Here is a 19860-nt window from a genome sequence, read left to right as displayed (position 1 = left end):
AAATCACTCTTTTGGATCATAAAGCTTCACTAAGGAGACAGCCATATTCTAACCTGTCTTTGCATTGTAAAACATGCAGCTGCGCAACCTTGTTTGCTGACACGACGGCGCAGTCTAGGTTCAAAGATAGGGTAGCACGTGTCAAGAAGCATATCTCTTTTAACAATGAGCTGCACCATCTTGAAAAGTGGCAGTGCGAGAGAAATGCGGACAGACAGTGAAGACACAAGGACTGCAGGGCGAGACTTGCTAGAGATGTGCCTCAGAATAACAACATGCAATTCCCTCTAGTGCAAATTCTCAAGGCAGCACTACACTTGCAACATGGCTTGAGCTTGGAGGTGCTGCACCTTATCTTGTTGGTGCTTGCCTAGAGTGAAACGGAATAATAAAAAGCTGCAAATAATTTTGGACATAGGATGACATACCGAAGTGCCCTGGTTTTTCCCACCAAGTCCTTCATTTCCGAGTATTTGGCGATGAAGAACCTTGTTTTTCGGGCGCTCCAAAGCTCTTCCACATCTTCAGCCGACGCGGCTGCTGCTGGAAATGCGGCTAAAGCCCCATCGCTGTCAACGTCGCCGTCGCAGGCAGGAGAAGGCGTCGGCGGTTGTGCCGGAGGGGGGTCATTTTCACGATTCCCTGCCATGAACCGCAACGTAACGCGCTTGCCGTCTGCAAGGGCGAAAACCAAGATTAAAAATACCGACATAGCATAAGCAATGCTACGAGGCTGTTTGCTGACCGACTACGACTCCTGGCCGCTAACCACGTTTTTTGGCAATGCATGCAGCCTGACTTACCTGATGCCTCATAGACGTAACCGTTGGCGTCCGTCATAAATGACCCGTCGGGATTGTGAAGTGCCTTAACTTCCTTTTGAACGCCCTGAACAACTATTTGCAACGTCGTCTGCTCTGGCCTTGGGGGGACGCCCGCCATGCTGCACTACTCTGCACCTGCTTTGGAGTGCGTGCACGCCGGTACAGAACTCGTCAGGAACTAGGCTTACACCTAGACAAAACGAGGGAGCCAGTGCAGAGGGTGCGACAGAGGGCGCGCGCTGCTCCGGCAAAACGAGGACGAAGGTGCTGCACCCTTTGAACTGGTTCAGCCGGTGCAGCCAAAACGAAGAGACCTCACGTCTCGGTTAAGCATATCCAAATGGCCGCAGTGTGGCTTTCGAGCAACTTCACGTTGTGTAAGGCCAAGGCGAACTAGTCTTACTCGACCCCATCAAGTGTGGCCCCGCAAGGTCGGCTAATCTTTTCGTCACGACTGGCTAAGTAGAGCGGCTGCACGTAATGTCGGTGTGGGTGGCCGAAGCTAAGTTGAGTCACGCAGCGGTAACGTACCGTCACATGCGCAGCCACGCGCAGATGGTGGCGCCGTTTGCGGGCTCGCAAAGCAGTCTTGGAACGGTGGCGAAAGCGCTGGCTACACACAGCGTTCTTATTGGTGGGCGTGGCTTAGTGCCAGCTACGCTGCCTCGAATACGCGCAGTAAAACCTTTAATGCAAGATTGAAGCACGATTGTTGAGAAAAGAGAAGCGTGACGTCACATCCAGCTGTGGTGAGCTGCTGCATTGCTGGCTGCTATTACTATAACGTGGCTGGTATTGCGTCACAGTGCACTTTCTGCGGCTAGCTTGAACGCTTCACTGTTAAAAAGACACAACAGTGCGTGCATCTTGCATGCAGAGTTGGCTGCAACCATATTCCCTCCACTCGACTTACTCCTGGGCACATCCCGCCCTATCAGCTCTATGCGAAATTAATCTCCACCTCTAAAGTTTGCCGACTCCTACTCTAACTGAATATGTTTTTTTTTTCAGAACTGAATAAATAGGTAGGTTCAAGAGATGTTCAAAATGAGTTCTACAAAAGCTATTCTTTTTCCACCAAGCCCCAAAACACGTAGATTGTAATCCAGACATATTCTACCGATCAAGCAGAACGAATCGACGTCATGGCTGACATGAAAACGCTAGGTGTAATCTTTAATAAGCAGTTACTGTGCGAGAAACACATTAAACGCATTGGAACGCGTATGGCAAAAGCATGCGGCGCACTGTGTAGGCTTCGAGTTTTTCTACCATCAAAAATACGGCTTCAGTTGTATAATACAACATTTATTTAACATGCTAATCATTGTCATTTAGTATGGCGAACAATATTACAGAAAAATGTTAAGGTACTATTTATGCTACAAAAAAGCAATACGGCATGCTGCACGTGTTTCTTACGACAACCCAACAAGTCCATCCTTTGCTCAGCTCAACGTTCTCCCATTTCATTGCACTTATGAGTTTTACCTTCCGATGAATTATAAAGAAAGCGTTAAACGAGGCCACACTGAACTCATTCATCTTTGTAACCTATGTAAACCACATCACCTCAAATATGACATTCGAGAGCGTGCACTTGGGCTGCCCGTTTTTCGCAAACCAATCATGGAAAAGACCGGCTACCAAACCGAATATTACAACTGCTTAACGATCTTCACAAGAAAACATTAATTAATCTAAATATCACTTCGAGTCGAATGCTAAAGCAGTATTTTCTTAGCCGTGCGCTTACATGTTAGTAATTGTATGTGAGTAATTACTTTGTCTTGCTGGTTTCTTAGGTATGGCACATCTTCTATTTCGGGTATTTGTGGAAGTCATCTTACTTGCTCTTATGTGCCTAGAAATCTGTATGGTTTCACCACGCTACATTTTTTTACGATTGTGTTCGAAGTGGTTGTGTACAGTTCGCAAAGAAAGCGCCTTCTATGCAAAAGAGAGAGAGAGAGAGAGAGAGAGAAAGAGATTTCTTTAATGCTGTAAATTTGAAAAACACATGCCAGTGGTCTATTTGTCTGTTTTTACATTTCCTTTTTTCAATAGATAAACTGTATACCAATAAATTGCAGTTTTTTTTGTGTGTGCATGTGTTGTCTGCTGCAAAATTCTGTAGAGGCAGGGGCCTTTGTCAAGCCTCTATGATATATACAGCGGCTTTTTCGCTCCTGTCTTAGCATTTGTTTCAAGTGAATGCTGGAATAAGAATATTTAACTTAAGCAGAGTGATTAGAGAAAAAAACAAATGAAATAAATGAATCATTTGATTGTTCACACATTCATTGTTTATTTATGCCAGAGAATGTGTTGCTGCTGCAAGAAACGCACGATTCATCCGGTCCATAATATATATTTGATCCGGTATGTATATTTTCCACTAAAGGCGAATTTCCGCCCTCAATAGCAAGATATTTTCGCTCGTTTATGTAGTGTTTTCGTGCGCTGTGCTTTATAATGCGGATGTTGGATACAAGTAATTCATTAAATCGTCATAATAATTTTCTGAATACTAAGCCAAAATACTTCTAAAACTTTGTCTGCTTCAACTTTTCCAGTTTAAACGGCTTGGTATAGCAAATTACAGCCACGAACCTGGAAGACCGAGGTGTATTCATAATAGCAAGAAACAAGCCTGACTACACGCGAGGGCCCAGTATTGGTCCTGCATGAGTATACACTTTCAGGAGTACTTTGTTTATGTGAAGGTTAAATATATACGGGTGTAATAAAAGGACACCCGCGATCTGTGAGTCAATCATTATTTGACGCCTGGGCAGTGCAGCATTCAGGGCATAATATCCATCTCTTACAATTCCATGGTGCATTAGATATTACTTGAGCACTTTCAGAATATTAGGCGAAAGCATAAAATACACGCTTCTGTTAATGGTAGTGATGATCAACTGCTACTGCTAGACACACTTGGTGTTCTTGCATTTCTGAAATAAAAAGCACAGATAAAAAGGAATTGGGATATTTCCAGCAAAAGTTTTTCAAGAGAAAGTTATTACTTGAAAATGCATAAAAAGAAACCTGGAAGCTATCGACAAGGTAAAATACTAGGGTGAATGAAAAATTTAGGGTCATTTGGTAATATTGAAATATTTACATGTCAGAGTAAATCTGTACTTGTGCAGCGTCATCTATCAATTACTCTCGAAAGTATTTAAGGTATTGTTCAGGCCTAATAGTTGTCTGCTCGACGGGGTCTGGAGACATCTGTCCGCGAAAATAGGGTCCTCCACGTGTGAGCTGCGAGCTGTAATTCAAATTTTCAATGCAAAAATCATAAGCTGCTCATACTCATAGGAGATTGTACCTAGTTAATGAACCTGCAGTGATAGGTTAAGGAAATGTCAGAATTTTAGTGGTTAGAGTTTGAAAACGACCGCGCGAAGTGCACGAACGAAGAGTGTAGTGGCAGACTCAGCGTTAAGATAATGTAACTGTTTGACAAGGGGACAGCGAACTGCCAATACATCGACGACTGAGATTTCATGGTCTGTTAGATAAATTGATTTTTGTTGGCCGCACTATGACTAACCGGACTGTGACTGAAAAACTACGATTCCACAAGGTTTGCGCAAGATAGGTGGCAAAAATGTTTACCGACCAGCTCAAACACCAATATATTCCCAGGTGGCGAGCTTGTTTCTATGCAGAAAGTATAAAGAAATTGAGCTGTCGTAAAAAAGTGCCTAAACATTTCTAGTGAATATGTAAAAAATATAAGTTAGATTGTACTAAACTAATCCCGCCAATGAAAACTTTTACTCACGAATACTTATTTCTGGGTGATGATACGTACCTTACTTTTTAAACAACCCCCAAAGATATAATAATTTCTAGTTAGCACTCATGAGTTTTTTGTGATGTCAATACTTTCCGAAAAGCCTGTGCTGAAACCTCAAGTTATGTAAGCCTAATGTCGGAAGTTTATATAAATAAACCAGCATGAATACATTAGGTTGCTCGGGATTTACTGCAGGAGTTCACACTAACACGGGTGTAATTAAAGGAAGAAAATATATACAGCCTGACGAAAATTTCTTTTTTGTTGATGTCATGATTGTTTGAAGAGTGTATGGAATATTTGAAAATGCTATGTAAGGAGCTTCACTTTTTTAAAACAGCTGAGAATAGTTTTAACAGAGCTCCATCAATGTCGCGTACGTCAGTAAAAGATCGGTTGAAATTGATGTGCTATACAACGTTTTTAGGGAGACTCAGCCTGTGAGAACCTACGTTTGAGTACTTTTTTTCTTAAACATTCATTTGTTTCACGTGAGCTAAACATCCGCTTTTTATGACTTGAAGGACCGGAAAAGATTCGGTGTGTAAGAATTTTGTGTTTATGATTGATGCAAATTAATGTGTTTTTGGATTTCATTAACGTTTTCTGAGTTCTTTTGTTTTTCTATTTCACAAATGCTTTCTCGCTAACACATTTTAAGATGTTGAAAAGAAAAAAAGAGAAGCCGGTGAAAAGTGAAAATATTTAGAGCTTTGTAAAGGTCTGGACGTACAGTCTTCGGCACGGAAGTTATATCTACTTGTGTATTAAAAAATGAAAACAGGTGAAATTTTAAAATATTTCATTTTTGTTGGCATTTCCTGTTATTAATATATCGCCTATCGATATGATGGGTTTTGCTAAACCATCCATATTGAACTCACTTCAACCCCAATAAAAAAATTGCGCAGCTTGCAAGTCCCGCAAGACTTGGTCACAGCAGAGCTTGTGGATTGGAGGTGATATTTCGCGGTGCATTGATAATGAAGTAATTGTGCAGTTGGTTTATTATGTATTATTATGGCATAGCTGACGTGGCCAACGTAGCACTCTCACCTATTGTTATTGAATCCCACGGTGAGAAATCAGCGAACGTGCTCTGGAAGCGAAGTGACATTCTTGCGGGCCACAGGCTTGAACAAAACCTTGTAAATAGTGCATTGCGTGTGAGTGACTGTATGTTATGTGACTGTTATGCGTGTATGTAACTGTATGTGTTGTGTGTTTATCATTGTATATATCATAGTCATCCCCCGGCACCTCAAGTAGACTGCCAGGTGAAAAACCAGGCAAACCTCTCCAGCTCCCCATTAAAATATTTCTCACTCATTACACCGATTTGTGAGGCTCGTACGTCATCTAGGAAGGCTCTTACCTGTAATTGCCTTTGTGTTTCATACTACAACGAACTAGAGAAATTTAGGTGTATTTTTTACAAATAATATGACTATAAAAGCCTGTGTAGAGCCTGCACTTTTTGAACACATTTAGAATATGAAAAATGCTTTATTAATATTAGGTCTCTTAAAAAACGCGGGTGTAATAAATGCACATAAGTGAGGCATCAGTATTCCAGAATTTGACACAAAGAAGTGCCTCAGCCTGTGGCAATTATTGGATATCAGTTCCCATGTGCGTTCGTTATTGCCTCCGCTTCTTTGGACAACAAGATGATAGAATAAATTATCTGTTACAAGCACAGCTGATAGACGACTACTTTGAAACGCACATGGTGTTCTTGCATTTCTGAAAAAGATGTCGTAGGCAAAGCGAAATTAGTTTCTATGCCACAAAGATCTTTTTCTGAGGAAAATGTTTTGTTCAGATGAATAAATAAACATTTGAAAAAAATTATAGGCAAAACATTTGAATAAAATGTTAAAGTTTTGATAACCTTCCATAAGCTGTCGGGTTTTCAACGGCAGTAGCCCTCGGCTGCGAGACTGCGCTGTATATTTCAGAATATATGAAAACCATTATATCTGGATAATCCACTTAAATGTGCAGGAGTGAATTTTTGTGCTGAACGTTTACTGACACAATTAAAATGAGTGGTATTTAAAAAATATGAGATAAATATTGCAAGTTGTATTTTAATTGAAGTTGTCGATGTTGGAAGCAAACACTGTTTAGCCCAATGGAAGCAAATAATGAGAAAATGTTGGAAATCGTGAATCTAAACCACAAGGCGTTGGGTAAACAGAAGGCTACCGAGTTGGCGAAGATAGCCATAAGCCGAGTCAAGACTATACTGTAAACTTCACGAATGAATAATCAAGCGGTTAAAATTGTTGCTATGTACACTACTTCGCGAAGTTTCAGTAACTTGTCAGTAGTACTTCGGCAAGCTTACGTAAACAACTATTCGCTTCACGCAAGCTAAAGGTTTACATTTTCTGAGAGAGTGGTGCTCAGTAAGAATATGGTACTTGTTTTTGATGCAAGCTGATGTACTACTAAGGTTAGTGTTTTTTTTTTCGAGCACATTTTTTTCTTGTTACAAAACACTGTTTAAGACGCCTTCCATACATAAGTTAAAAATTGTCGACCTATGTAGTTTTCGCGAACTGAGACTCTGGTACCCATTTAAATTCTATAAATGATACGTTTAGCGTCTCTTAAAGGACATGTCCTCTGAGAAAGCACGATGGTCGTCTAGCTAGACCATTTCCGAAATTTGGCTCCTAGAGTGAACTTCCTGTCAAACATTTGCATTTGAGCAAAAAAGGATGACATACTGGAATGGCTACTGTCCAACTGCGCGAACTCCCCTCAAACTTCGAGGGTATAGAGCTTAATGATTGTGCACAGAGATATAACAGCGACGAACACAACCACACTCCGCGACTTTTTGTTTCGTCGCGGTGGTACAGCTGTAGCGATGTTCACCCTGAATCGTAGACGTGAGCGGGGCTTCCCATTAGGGGAAAAAAGAGATCTCATCCCAGCGCCTTCATGAAAACATGCCATCTATTCAACCGCATACGCCGGTTCTCGCCCGTGGAGTGGAAGACAGCCAACGCTTTCTGACATTACATGGGAATGTCAATTAAAGCCACCCAGAATTAATGCGCCTCAGAGACCGCCGCAAAAATTCAGGACGAAGCAGCGGGAGACCTTGCTCGCCAGTGAGGAAAAGGAGGCCCACGTGGCGCTCCTGAACCAGGCATGGCGGGCGGCTGAAGGCAGTAGAGCCCTATATTAGGGACCCCACCAACCAGCTTCTAGCCTTTCTTCCTTTTTGTTTTTTTATGTTTAATTTTCCACTACCATTTTCTACCCTTCCCTCTCGCTACATGACGTTCGAGTTCGAACGAAACGAAAGTTCGCGGCGGATGCAAAAATAAAAGCGAAGTGATGACGGGCTTCCCACAATGGCTGCCCCTGGTTCCTATAGATTCCCTGATCTGAAATTTGAACTAAGTATTTTATGCATCATCCTCCATCATTTTCATAAAAAACATGCATGTCCGTAACCTTAACTTCGATTTTTAAGATAAGTAATTGAGTACCAGAAACAACAGTAAAAAGAAGGTCCACGCGCGGACGCCATAGCCCTCTCCCCGTTTCTGAATATGGATTGCCAGAATTTCGCGATCGCCATTTTGGCGAGGCTTCACTTTGTATCACGAATGAACAGGTCTGAGTAGGCAAAGGCAGAGGGAAGGCATGGCACTCCTACCTTAGACGATAAAGGGGACCCCCTATCCCCATATCGTGCCCACGCCGTATGCCTTGGAACGTGTCAATCAATCACTCTCCCAAGATAATTATTATCACTGTTGCGCCCGTAAGCTGCAGGCACGAACAATATTTAAAAAAACAGCAGGTGGGGAACGCTAACACGGAATATTATAATAACAAGCTTCCATAGTTTTGTTAACAAACCTATTTCAGGTATGTGTAATAAAGACTATATTACCATCTCTGGTTGAAACCTGTTACACGGAGTTCCATCAAGTGCAGATCTGATGGCATATTGAGGTTTTCCATCCTCTTTCACATACAAAAAGCACCGAAACTTGCATTTCCAGAGATCTGAGTCCCACTGTAAGTTATAGAATATTCGTCTTTGGAAGTCTGTGACACGGACGAAATCACTATTATATGTCTTTGACAACTATACTTTCCGATCTAAATACCATGGTTACTTCTAGACATACGGACTAATTTGATTTCTCCGATGTCTAAAGTGATGATAAAAAATATTACCAAATATTTATATACATTTAATTTAACAATACTGAGATCGTGGGCACAAGGCTATGCTTTCGCAAAGCACTAACTAAATTACCATCATTAAAACTAGAATGTGATTCCCCTAAAATTTTCTTTTATTTACATCGAATAAATTTCATTGTCCTTTAATTCATTACCAATTAACGCTTCACACCTCTAATCCTTCCTAATCGTTTCACACATCGGATGCTAAATTGACATTGTGACAACTAGTATTCACAATACTGGCTGTCACATCTGTTCTTTCTCGTGTAATCATCTTTGCCTCTGGCATGTGGGCGCGTGACAACATGCTTAATATTTTGTGAGTGAATGTTCGCACCTCTGTGTAGACCAATAAAAACCCGAACTATACTTTGCACAGTTGTACCGTTCTGTTATCGCTATCAGCACTGCACTATTCAGCAAAAGTATCTATTCCTTCCTTAAAGGGACACTGAAATAAAAAAAAAATGAATTAGCATAGATTAGTAAAGTGTTATTTAAAGCCGTTAATCTTACTATTGTAACTCCCTTATGAGAGGAGAAAATCAAGGTAAAATTACAACGTCTACATTCTGCACCAAAATTGGCGTGCATGACGTCACGAGCTTGAACGTCTATCGGTCGTAGTTTGCCAGCATTGGCTCGACGACATTTCCCGTCTCTGGCCCCATTAGCAGACCATATGCTTCATTTAAAAAAACGATATAGTCATTCTTGGGGTACTTTACCACACATATTTTAGTATAAATATTGCAGATCGGGCGAGCTGGTGCATGATGAAATCGTAAGGTTACAGTGCACCTCTGTTTGAGCGTGAAGAAAAAGCGAGAGGGTATGTATAGGTTCGTGCATTGCACCCATACTTGGCGATTTTTCGCTCGCCCGACTTTATGTTATTCTGTCCGGCAAGCTCTTTCAGACGAACGAGAGTGCGCAAAGCTATTCGTTATGTCAATGATGACTTGTTTTTCCTTAAGTGTGCCTCAGTCAACGTTGAATGTCAGGTAGTAGAAATTATGCCAGTCATTAGGATGTGTCTAGTAACACTTGACGCCACGTGTGAAATACTGCAAGAAGGCTCAATCCGCTTTCTCGTCCTTTGTCTGTTCTGTTCATTACAGCATACTTGCTGATGCTATGAACCGCGGTCAGAAAAGCCTCTACTGCAGGGAAATTTAGCGCATTCACAGCTAATTAAACGAGAGATTGCCAGGCTGTGGATTAAGAATGCCCCGATGAAGTCCTGCCACATCGCGATGGTTGCTACGTTTGCAGGACAATGCAAGCGCTCATCCATCGCAGGCTATTCGGCCGGTGTTAGTGCATGTTTCTGAAACTTGTTACATAGTTCACGTAGGCTAATACAGCCGCTGGACAATGGTGAGCTCGATGCGGGGAGAACCAGTGTTGTACCGTATGTGCGCAAGATTTCACACCATCAGAAAAAGATACTTCAGTAAAACTTCTTTTAGACCTAGTTGGTTCATGATCATAGAGGTACTTTTACAGCGCAAACACATACACACAACAAAGAAAGAGAAAACACGCACAAGCCCTGATGATAAAACCATCGAAATTTACGAAGTTTTGGCGCTCAGTGCAGGTATTTCAACGTGGCGTCACCAACCGCATTTTTTGACGTTTCCTAGTTCACGAAGTGTCTTATCGCGGCTTGCATGATGATTTTGAAATTGTGAAAAAGTAATTTACAAATGAGAGAAAAATGGTGTTCCTCTTTGATGTCACTTCAGCACAAGCGCCAGGTATTTAAATCACCTTCGAATCAACCTGTGAATCACTCTCTGCTTTATAGCTCCTGTCTTCACTTATTTTTTTTTCTCACCGCATTGTCCACCTATTCAGGCAAAAATTCTCAAACAAACGATCACAAATTTCAAGTCGAACGCATGGTGAAATTTTATGAAAATGCTGCATGCGTTACCTTGACGTAGGTGACGTTAGGGTGTGAAAAATGTTTCTTGCAGTACTCCTCGCCACTCAATACTTGACCGGGCAGTGGCAATGTGTCATTGGGCAATAAAGCTCGATGACGGCGCTTGCGGTGGTCCTTTAAGCAGTATGAGTGACCGGTCCTGTACGAAACGCTTGCTGAAGTGTCGTCACTTGGTGCATTATCTATTCTTCACAGCTGACTTGAAGATCCACCACGTATTTTCTCCCCTTAAAACCCCGAGATTGCCCTCTTTGAGTCTTGACGCTCTTTCATGAACGATTGTAAGAAGTGAGTGGTTGTATATCTTGAAGATGTACACCTAATAAATACACATTATCAGTAATCATAAAACCATTGAATAGAAACAATAATACAAGTCGAATAGCCCATGTTCTATTGAACACATCCCTAGAATGACTACGCATGCAACGCAAATATACATGGGTAGCTACACTCTAAGTGAATGCTTAGCAAACGCAATGCCCTGCCCTGTCACCACGTTTCTCTTTTCGCAGCAACTCTTTCGCACCTGCGCCTGGGAGCCTTAAATGAAGTTTACATAGAGTGGCAAGACTAATTAGGCACGGAGACCACAATAAAGCGCAGCCCATTACACGCAGTGAAAGCTACATAAGCATATTGGTGCTCTCGTCCGAACTATCGGGGACCGCTTGCTTCTCCTTCGAGTGTGCGTGAAGTCTTGTCCATCTTCGGAAAGAACGCGCTGCACACCAACTTCCGCTGTTACACCGGTACACCTTCCTGAAACTAACTGGAAGGGACTCTGGCACTGCGATCGCTCAGCGACCTTGGCAATGACTGGTAGTACATGGATTTGTCGAGTCTTTTTGTTTGCGAACTTCGAACGCACTTGTGGCTTCGTTTATTGCTGTGTTGGGATTTTGTTTCGGATGGAAAAACGAACCATTGTAAACTGCATGACCTGATTTGAAATGGTGAACCTAAATGTTTAAGGTGGCTAAGTGTAACTGCAGGAAATTCGCTGATTGTCGTTTCATGGCAAGGCAGCTCTATGCCGCGCGAAGCCAAGCTGATACAGAAGAATGAAGATTAGACAAATCCGTGTTCTTCCCACCATCCCCGTGCTCTTTGAAGCGCCGTGCATTGCAGTCCCCATAGACACGTACATCAGAGTTCCCTCCAGTGAACTTAATAGAAACTACATGCTTACAACATCAGCCTGCTTCCTCTTATAGAACCGCGCCTATGATACTCGCACGCAACGTGGCTTCCGATTGTTTATCCCCTCTCCAGAGCACCCCTACGACACTGCCTTCTCGTTCGTTCTGTCTTTGCATCTTCTGCATTGAAATTTCATGACAAGTTCATATTACTTTCTTCTTGTTTGCTTATGAAGCAGGTGTGGTTTACTTCTCTAAAGCATCAGTAGACTGTACGTATGATGTCACCCACTGTAGAAATGCAGCGATGGCTTTCTTGCTGCAGTTGGAGAAATGGGAAAGGTTCCTTCCGCTAGTGTACGGGTTCATTAGGTAGCCGTCTTTCGCCGGGCAGCCGCTTGAGGAGCCTTCGCCATCATGATGGGATGATAACCTACAAAAAGCAAGTTTGAGATCAAGTACCCAACTTTTAGAGAAGGTAGAAAGATGGAAGGAAGGATTCATTATGCTTCTATTGAACATTGATGCGGAAGCTGTACGTATCTTAGTAAACCTAGCTGATACAGATGCCAGGAGTAAAGCATACTTTGTATTAAATCAAGCTTAACAATTAGCAAGTGTCTAATTGTCACCTCGGATAGTTTTAAAATAGTTCAGTGCGAAGACTAATTTTCCAAAGATTTCTAAAACGAGCTGTGCCCATCGCACACAAACAGAAAAAAAGTTATAGGTACAGCCATCCGCAAAAATTTGTGTGGTTTGCATTTTATGATAGAGCGAGGAAAAACTACTTTGCTGCGTCCCCTATCGTCACACGGCGGTGGGTCGAGGCTATCGGCTGTGTCCTCCGGAACTCGTGCCGCCAGCGCACCGTTGCCGAAACTGGTCTCCGGGGCCATGACAAATAGCCTCTTTACCGCGCTATGTTACGGTAGGGGACGCAGCAGTGCAGTTCATCGTCGCTTAACTACGTGTTGCAGATCCCGCAAACATTTACGGCCGATAGTATGCTTGCTGAAACACCCTGTGTGTGAAGTATTACGGGTGCGTAAGTCGAGATTAAAAGTTCAAGCATTAAAGCATATTTTAGGTTCGCACTCATAAATACGCACAAGTTAACTTTTGTGAACCCCGTGGTAAAACGGAGAGTAGGAGTTGACGAAGGTGGACAGCGGCAGAAAGCAACAACAAAACCTTATATTAAAAAAATTGCACCACCTTGCACTAAAACGAACCATGTGGGAATGCGAAGCAGCACTTGTGTTTGTTACCATTTGTATGCTTCCGTGCATGTTTTGTTTATGTGTGAAGTTGTGCGCATATATTGTGTATCGCTTATGTTACCCTCCTCCCATTTGTTTGTATTACCGCGTGTGTGCCGGAAAGTGAACACCCAGCGCTGCTAGAAGAGTGCAACCGAGTGAATGCGTGCCACATTATATAGGAGTGCATAGCTATGGCGAGGAAATAAACAATAGGAGAGAAATGAAGCGGAAGCAGCACTTCGCCATCTCCTCGCTCTCACGCAATGAGAGGGTCCTCCTACATCCTCGTGCTCGTGCGAGGAGAGGAGGGAAGCTGGCGCATGCGCAGTGGGCAAGTCGACGGTCGCCGAGGGACGGACACAACACCTAGCAAGTGCTGGTTCACATCTAAAAAAGCAGGTTAATGCCCAGCACTTTGTCGCGCAGTTTCCAGCTGTGAACATCTACCCGACTCAGCAACACACCATATACTCACAAGTGTCCCAATTCGTGGGCCGCAGAGTGTACTCCCGAAAAAAGACCCGCATCGTCCTCGGCTATTCCGACTTTGTAAAGTCTGCATGCTTGGCCCAGGTAGGCTACACCTGCATCACAAGAGCGCAATGTTATTTCACTGGGGTGTGTGGTTTGGCTTGCCGAAGGGACTCGTGCTATGAACACTGCATTAGTGGGGGGCTCCGAATAATTTCGACCAAACGAGGTTCTTTAGAAGGGTACTAAAAATCTCCGAAAACAGACAAATTTGGCAGTTCCCACGTACCTCGGGAATCGATGCTGTGTGAAGCTCCTAGATAAAAGGTGAATGAGCTTTAATTTTCTCACTGAACGAAACTTCATGAAGTGGCGCTCAATATACATACAGATTCACGCACACACATGCGTTAAACAACCACGTATGTTTTTCATTAGCAGTTGTTTGTCGCTGCGTGACGATGCCAACAGACAACATGGATATTAGCAGCAGCAGAAGCGGTAAGCTGATGTGAAGCGCTGACATGAAGCGCTGATGTGAAGCGCTGGTGTTTCCGCTGGTGCTCACGAGAATGGTAGCCCTGAACACTGCTACACCAATCAACCTCAACGGATTACGCCTAACTACAACTGACATTAATACGACATTATGGCTGTATTGTAGGAGTACATATGTAATGTTCATAAAATTTGATAGCCAGTAGTGCAACCAGAGTTGGCGTTTGCCGAACACTAAGGTCTATTTGCAAAGTATTTCCGAGACCTTGCGTAGCCTTGTGGTAGAATACTTGATTATTAAGCAGAATGCTGAGGTTGAATTTCTGCTGCGACACTGACATTTGTTCTTTGCAGTTGTCTGGTCCACTCTGCCTATGTCAGCTTTTTCTTGACGCTCAAGCGTTAAAATTACCCATGTGTGTTTTGGCCGTTCCTGGATAGATATAAAATGTTTATCACGTTTCGCACATACCCGCATAACAGTGGCACATACCCGCCCCCGTGTACGTGCCAACTGTATTTTGGAAACAGTTTTATGACATACGCGATGACATTGTGACATTATCGATGTGATGACCAGTGTGTTGTATTCGTCAAGCCATGTTACCCTCTCGTACTAATTTTGGTGTACCCCAAGTTAAAGGGGTGATCACGAGAGCACTGCGTTGTAGTTGCCTAGATAGATAGATATATAGATAGACACTAAGTGCTCTTGATGTACGCAAATAAAAACAAACAAGCGTTGTAATCGCTCTTGGTGTTTCCCGTGTTTTTGTAAAAATTCCCGTCTGCTGATGTGATGTCGCAGGACAAGAAACTCCCCATTGAAACATACAAGGGATATAAACAGCTAGGCTGCATAATCGACTCTTTGTATAATAATAATAATAATAATAATAATAATAATAATAATAATAATAATAATAATAATAATAATAATAATAATAATAATAACAATAATAATAACAATAATAATAATAATAATAATAATAGTAATAATAATAATAATAATAATAATAATGTGACGTGCCATTGCGACCATCGAATATGTGGGTGTTGAGGCGGTGTAATATTTTTACTGAGAAGGAACTGCCCGGCCTTTTTCTTAATTCTTTATCGCTGCCCGAGCCCTAATGAGCTCAGTGCCCATCTTCGTCTTTTTTTTTCGCAAACCGAACGTCGTGTGCTGTCGCTCGCGACATACGCTGTTTTTTTGAAGTCGAGCCAACTTAATAACACGTAAAAGAGCTCGTTTCGCAGAAGGTCCGGCGTCAGCGTCGGTGTCGGGGTTGGCGTTGTTGGTTACGAGCACAAAATCAACTTGTGCCTTAGCAAAAAATCTAGAAAAATGCAACTAAATTAAAGTATAAAAAATCTGGGCATGAGTGCTATAGATTTTAAGTTTTAAAGGCGAAACGTGAAAATCACCCTATGTTTGGCCCATATTGCACACTGCACCGTATGTGCCATGAATAAGCTCATTGAAAATGATTGAAAATACATGTTCCTTGTGGTATGTGAGCTTACCTGCAGTATTGTTTCTTATACCTGCAGACGTTAAATCCACCAGGTCTCGTCTGAAAGATAGGTATAACGATGTAAATGCTAGAGTTGTCAATATACTATTACCTTTTACTACCTTGTAACTACCCGGTGAAAACTTGAGAGTTGCTGAGCACTTTAAATGACTGCAAAGGCGAAAGTCTACTTGAACCTTCTTTTGATCTGTGTAAGTTTCTTAAACAAGAAATCAACAGAAGGTAGAAGAAGATACAGAACAGCACAGGAGGCACCACCAACTCAATGGATGGACCATTCAATTTGAGCCACGTACGACCTTGAAAATAGACTTCCTTATATTTAAAGGAAATGTGAAGCGAAAAACAAGTTTCCTCTTATTTGTTATTACCTTTTTTCGAGACCCAACATCATCACGTCTTACTCAGAGACACGTTCGGTAAGCAAAAAGACCGCCAAAAATAAAATGCTGCACGCCACGTCTCGTGCGAAATTTTGCACGAAAGGTCACAGCGTCGTAGATTCTTTACAGTATCTACTATGTAATAGGTAATTTCTAGCCTGCAAAAAAGATGTGGACTGTTGTCTGAGAGCACCGAAAATCAATAGAAAATGTTTTAGAAATTTTTTTCGCACCGATCAAGCTCAAGTCTGACGTGTACACTTCCATATGCATTGAGTCGAACGCCAAGATTTGGGCATGAAATTTAAGAGTCATCCCTTTAGTGCCTAATGCCACGAATTAGCGACATACCGATGCCCCGCCACGGTGGTCTAGTGGCTAAGGTACTCGGCTGCTGACCCGCAGGGCGCGGGTTTGAATCCCGACTGCGGCGGCTGCATTTACGATGGAGGCGGAAATGTGAGCCCGTGTGCTCAGATTTGGGTGCACGTTAAAGAACCCCAGGTGGTCAAAATTGCCCGAGCCCTCCACTACGGCGTCTCTCATATTCATATGGTGGTTTTGGGACGCTAAATTCCGCATATCAATCAATCAATCAATCAATCAATGAATCAATAGCGGCATACCAAAAAACCAAGCTAGAAAGTCACGAAATGCGTGCCACCTTAAATATAGGCTGTCATGTACTCACGGGGAACGCAGCGTTCAGCATGAAAAATCCAGCGTTATCTTGTGTAATGCATTTTACGCTAGAAGCGATTACTTTGTAGCTGATGGCGGTGAGCGCGAAGCGTGTGCAAGAGCACTCATTTCGGTCTTTCTCGCCTGGCTGACGCAAGCTATATCTTCAATAAATTTGCTTATTTGGTGTGTACGCAGTCAAGACGCAGCACACGACATGTTGCGTAGTTCTGAAGTACCTTTTTTTTTTTCTCAAGGTCCTCACTTCTGTGGCATGTGGAGAATTCACGACATACATAGAATTATGCATCAAAGATGCATTTCAGATAATTTAAGTTTTGAGTCAGTTGAAGGTTGCTATTTGAAGCTAGAAAATGAATTACATTCTCATTTTCTTCGGTTGTTTCATTATTTAGGCATTAAACAATTAATATTTGGCTGTTTATCTCCTTAGTAACAAAATGTAGGGTCTTACGTCCGAAAACCACGATACAATTATGACAGACGCCGTAGTCGAGGGCCCCGATAGTTTTGACCATCTGTTGACATAGTAAAGTTCCCGTGTGCTCAGATTTGGGTGCACGTTAAAGAACCCCAGGTGGTCATAATTTCCGGAGTCTTCCACTACGGCGTCTCTAATAATCATATGGTGGTTTTGGGACGTTAAACTCCACAAATAAATCATAGTAAAGTACATGGGCCCCTACCGTTACGCTTTCGCCAAACTGTGACCGCCATCGCGGGGGTCGAACCCGCAACTTCTGGATCCGCAGCTGAGCACCTTAACCACTTATCCACTGTGGTGGACTGTTTATTTCTTTTAATAAATGACCAAGAGAGGTGAAAGCAATGACACTCGAGTTCTTGAAATATTCTAAACGCATTCACTGTTCATCTTTAGTGTCCTTCAGGGCCAATATATGCAAGAAAAAAAAAACTTTCACTTTCAAGTAGGATTAGGCAAATAAGAAACCCTGGCACCTTTTTGTTTTCTATAGAAAGCACCTAACGCCCAATGTCGCTTCATCTTGACAAATAACATTTATTTCTATAATGTCGGTGCACATCAATTTTGAACTAAAGCAGAATGAAAATGCCTGCTATAATGCCTGATGCAATTAGTGTACACTCAAAGGGGACAAGGCCAAAAGATTTCTCAAACATTTTGCGAAGGCGTTCTACATCTATTTGCCTATACATCTTAGGGCATGAAGTGATATCACCACGTGGTGTTTTTTGCATCACCCATGTTGACGTTAACGCCACGGGACGTCGATGAAGCACCTTGGGTGAAGCACCTAAGACGTTGTTCTCAAGACAACAGTTTTCTGTCCCACCGCTGTCTCATTGAAGTACATGGCGAGAAATTTGAAGTCTGGATGATGACACTACCTTAGAATGCGCCTTTTCAGTTTTGTGAGTGCATATATTAACGCCGAGCTACTATCGCAGGCACGAATATGCTTGAAAAAAGGCTGAATACCCTGCCCCCTTCCTTCTAAAAAAACAAAACAAATGAGATAATTCACTAATTCATGTCACAGCTATCACGTACTTTTCCCGTATAACAACAGAGGTCATGACATTTACCGGTCACCAACGAGGGTTGGCTACAAAAGTGGCAAATCATTTTCGATAGAGAAGTGGCGAGAGCCTTGTAGTAAAAAAAAAAAGTAGACGACAGCGAACCCGATAATTATTACTCTGAGGCCAAAACACTACGCATACCCTCAATTTTTTATCTTCGAGTGCCGGTGATCATATTCGACTGTGCAATTGTAGTAAGCTAAGCTTTGGTTTATATTTACTAGAGGAACGTACCTGTTGATAATAAAGTACTTGCTTTTAAACATGAAAGTGCTTTGTGCCGTGGTCCACCACGGCTTCGCTGACGTATCTCCGTCATGGATATGACGTATGGTAAAATATATACTAATAAATTGCAAAAAAAAACAAGTTCAGAAAGTTTTATGGCGGGGTGACGAACCGGCAACCTCGCCATTAGCAGCGCCTGACGCAAGGCACTAAGCCACAAAGCGTACGTTGTCAAGCTTGATAACGGCAAGCTATTTATTTAATATACTGTTCGCACCATGCAAGAACTATCAGCTAGTGGACTGCTTTAGCACTTGCCAGATTTCACGCGCGAATTTCCAGAAGTGACTTACCCGGTGACCAAGAAGACGGCGTCCGCTGTTCGTGCGTCGCGGTTCGACCAAGTATATTGGCGCAACGTTACGAGAGTTTCATTGGAGACGAGCTTATTATCTTGCCATGGATCTAAGTATTCTTCATCTATTTCCTGAAAGTAGAACTAGTTAAAAATGAAAGAAATCATCACACGCATTATACTTACGCTTGTGGCCATGTCAAGAGCAACAATAGCTATAAAACCAGGTGGATAGAGTTGTTGCATTCGCAGACTCACCTGCAATAGCGACATTAATATTAAGCTTTAACAAAGGGTCTCCTTAAATGGCAGAAACATTTTCACCATTTTGATTTAGGACTGGATGGATGGATAGATTTTTTTCTCATCTAAAAAAAGTAAGAACGGCCCATCTCTCTTATGGCAGGTTTAAACTAACTTTGGGGTTTAATTTTCGTTGACTATATTTATTTGAATAAAAGGACTCTGCAACACTCGCCCAAGTTGTCATAAATTGAGCATACTACCACAATTATTTGCCTCCTGAAACAGCTTCCGCCATAATTTTTAGAACCATTCAAATGCGAGCCGAGTAACGGATATTTATCCAAACTTTCAAGCATTTTCTTTCCTTTTTTCGTCCTCGGGTGAACACTGAAAGCCTCATAAGGAAGGGGGGAGGTCTTGATGACAAAAGGTTCATACTTCAGCATACACCATGGCTTTGAATGCTCTTTGTTGTTGTTTTCATTGTGCACATGGCTGATTTTGAGCGCAATTGTAAACACGCTAGTGTAGAGCACAGCGTGGGTACGTCGCGCCTCTCCATGGCTGCTGCAGTGCATATCCCGCTATTGATGCTCATATAAGCCCATAACAGAGTCCGTGTGCTTTGTGTATACATGTGACAAAAAAAA

The 19860-nt window shown here is 42.3% G+C and overlaps 1 protein-coding gene across 3 annotated transcripts in view; it reads right to left on the bottom strand.

Annotated features, from left to right (window-relative positions):
* Positions 1-6124: 6124 nt before the first annotated feature.
* LOC119165180 (uncharacterized) overlaps positions 6125-19860 on the bottom strand; it is a 55858-nt gene continuing 42122 nt past the window's right edge. The window contains exons 18-25 of one of the 3 annotated variants that reach the window (XM_075870951.1): positions 19151-19222; positions 18963-19096; positions 15720-15769; positions 13699-13807; positions 12251-12391; positions 10805-10955; positions 8561-8686; positions 6125-6384 (exon numbers count right to left, since the gene is read on the bottom strand). In XM_075870951.1, coding sequence (XP_075727066.1) covers positions 6352-6384; positions 8561-8686; positions 10805-10955; positions 12251-12391; positions 13699-13807; positions 15720-15769; positions 18963-19096; positions 19151-19222 — 816 coding nt within the window. In that variant the 3' untranslated portion in view covers positions 6125-6351. Of the gene's footprint in view, positions 6385-8560; positions 8687-10804; positions 10956-10991; positions 11136-12250; positions 12392-13698; positions 13808-15719; positions 15770-18962; positions 19097-19150; positions 19223-19860 lie in introns of those variants that run through there. The other 2 variants (XM_075870952.1, XM_075870953.1) reach the window with 2 other exon arrangements.

Source organism: Rhipicephalus microplus, chromosome 8 (genome assembly GCF_043290135.1).
Source record: "Rhipicephalus microplus isolate Deutch F79 chromosome 8, USDA_Rmic, whole genome shotgun sequence".
In the NCBI taxonomy this organism is placed as follows: domain Eukaryota; kingdom Metazoa; phylum Arthropoda; class Arachnida; order Ixodida; family Ixodidae; genus Rhipicephalus; species Rhipicephalus microplus.
Note: the sequence above shows the minus strand (reverse complement) of the source record. Positions and strands in the feature narration are given on the sequence as shown.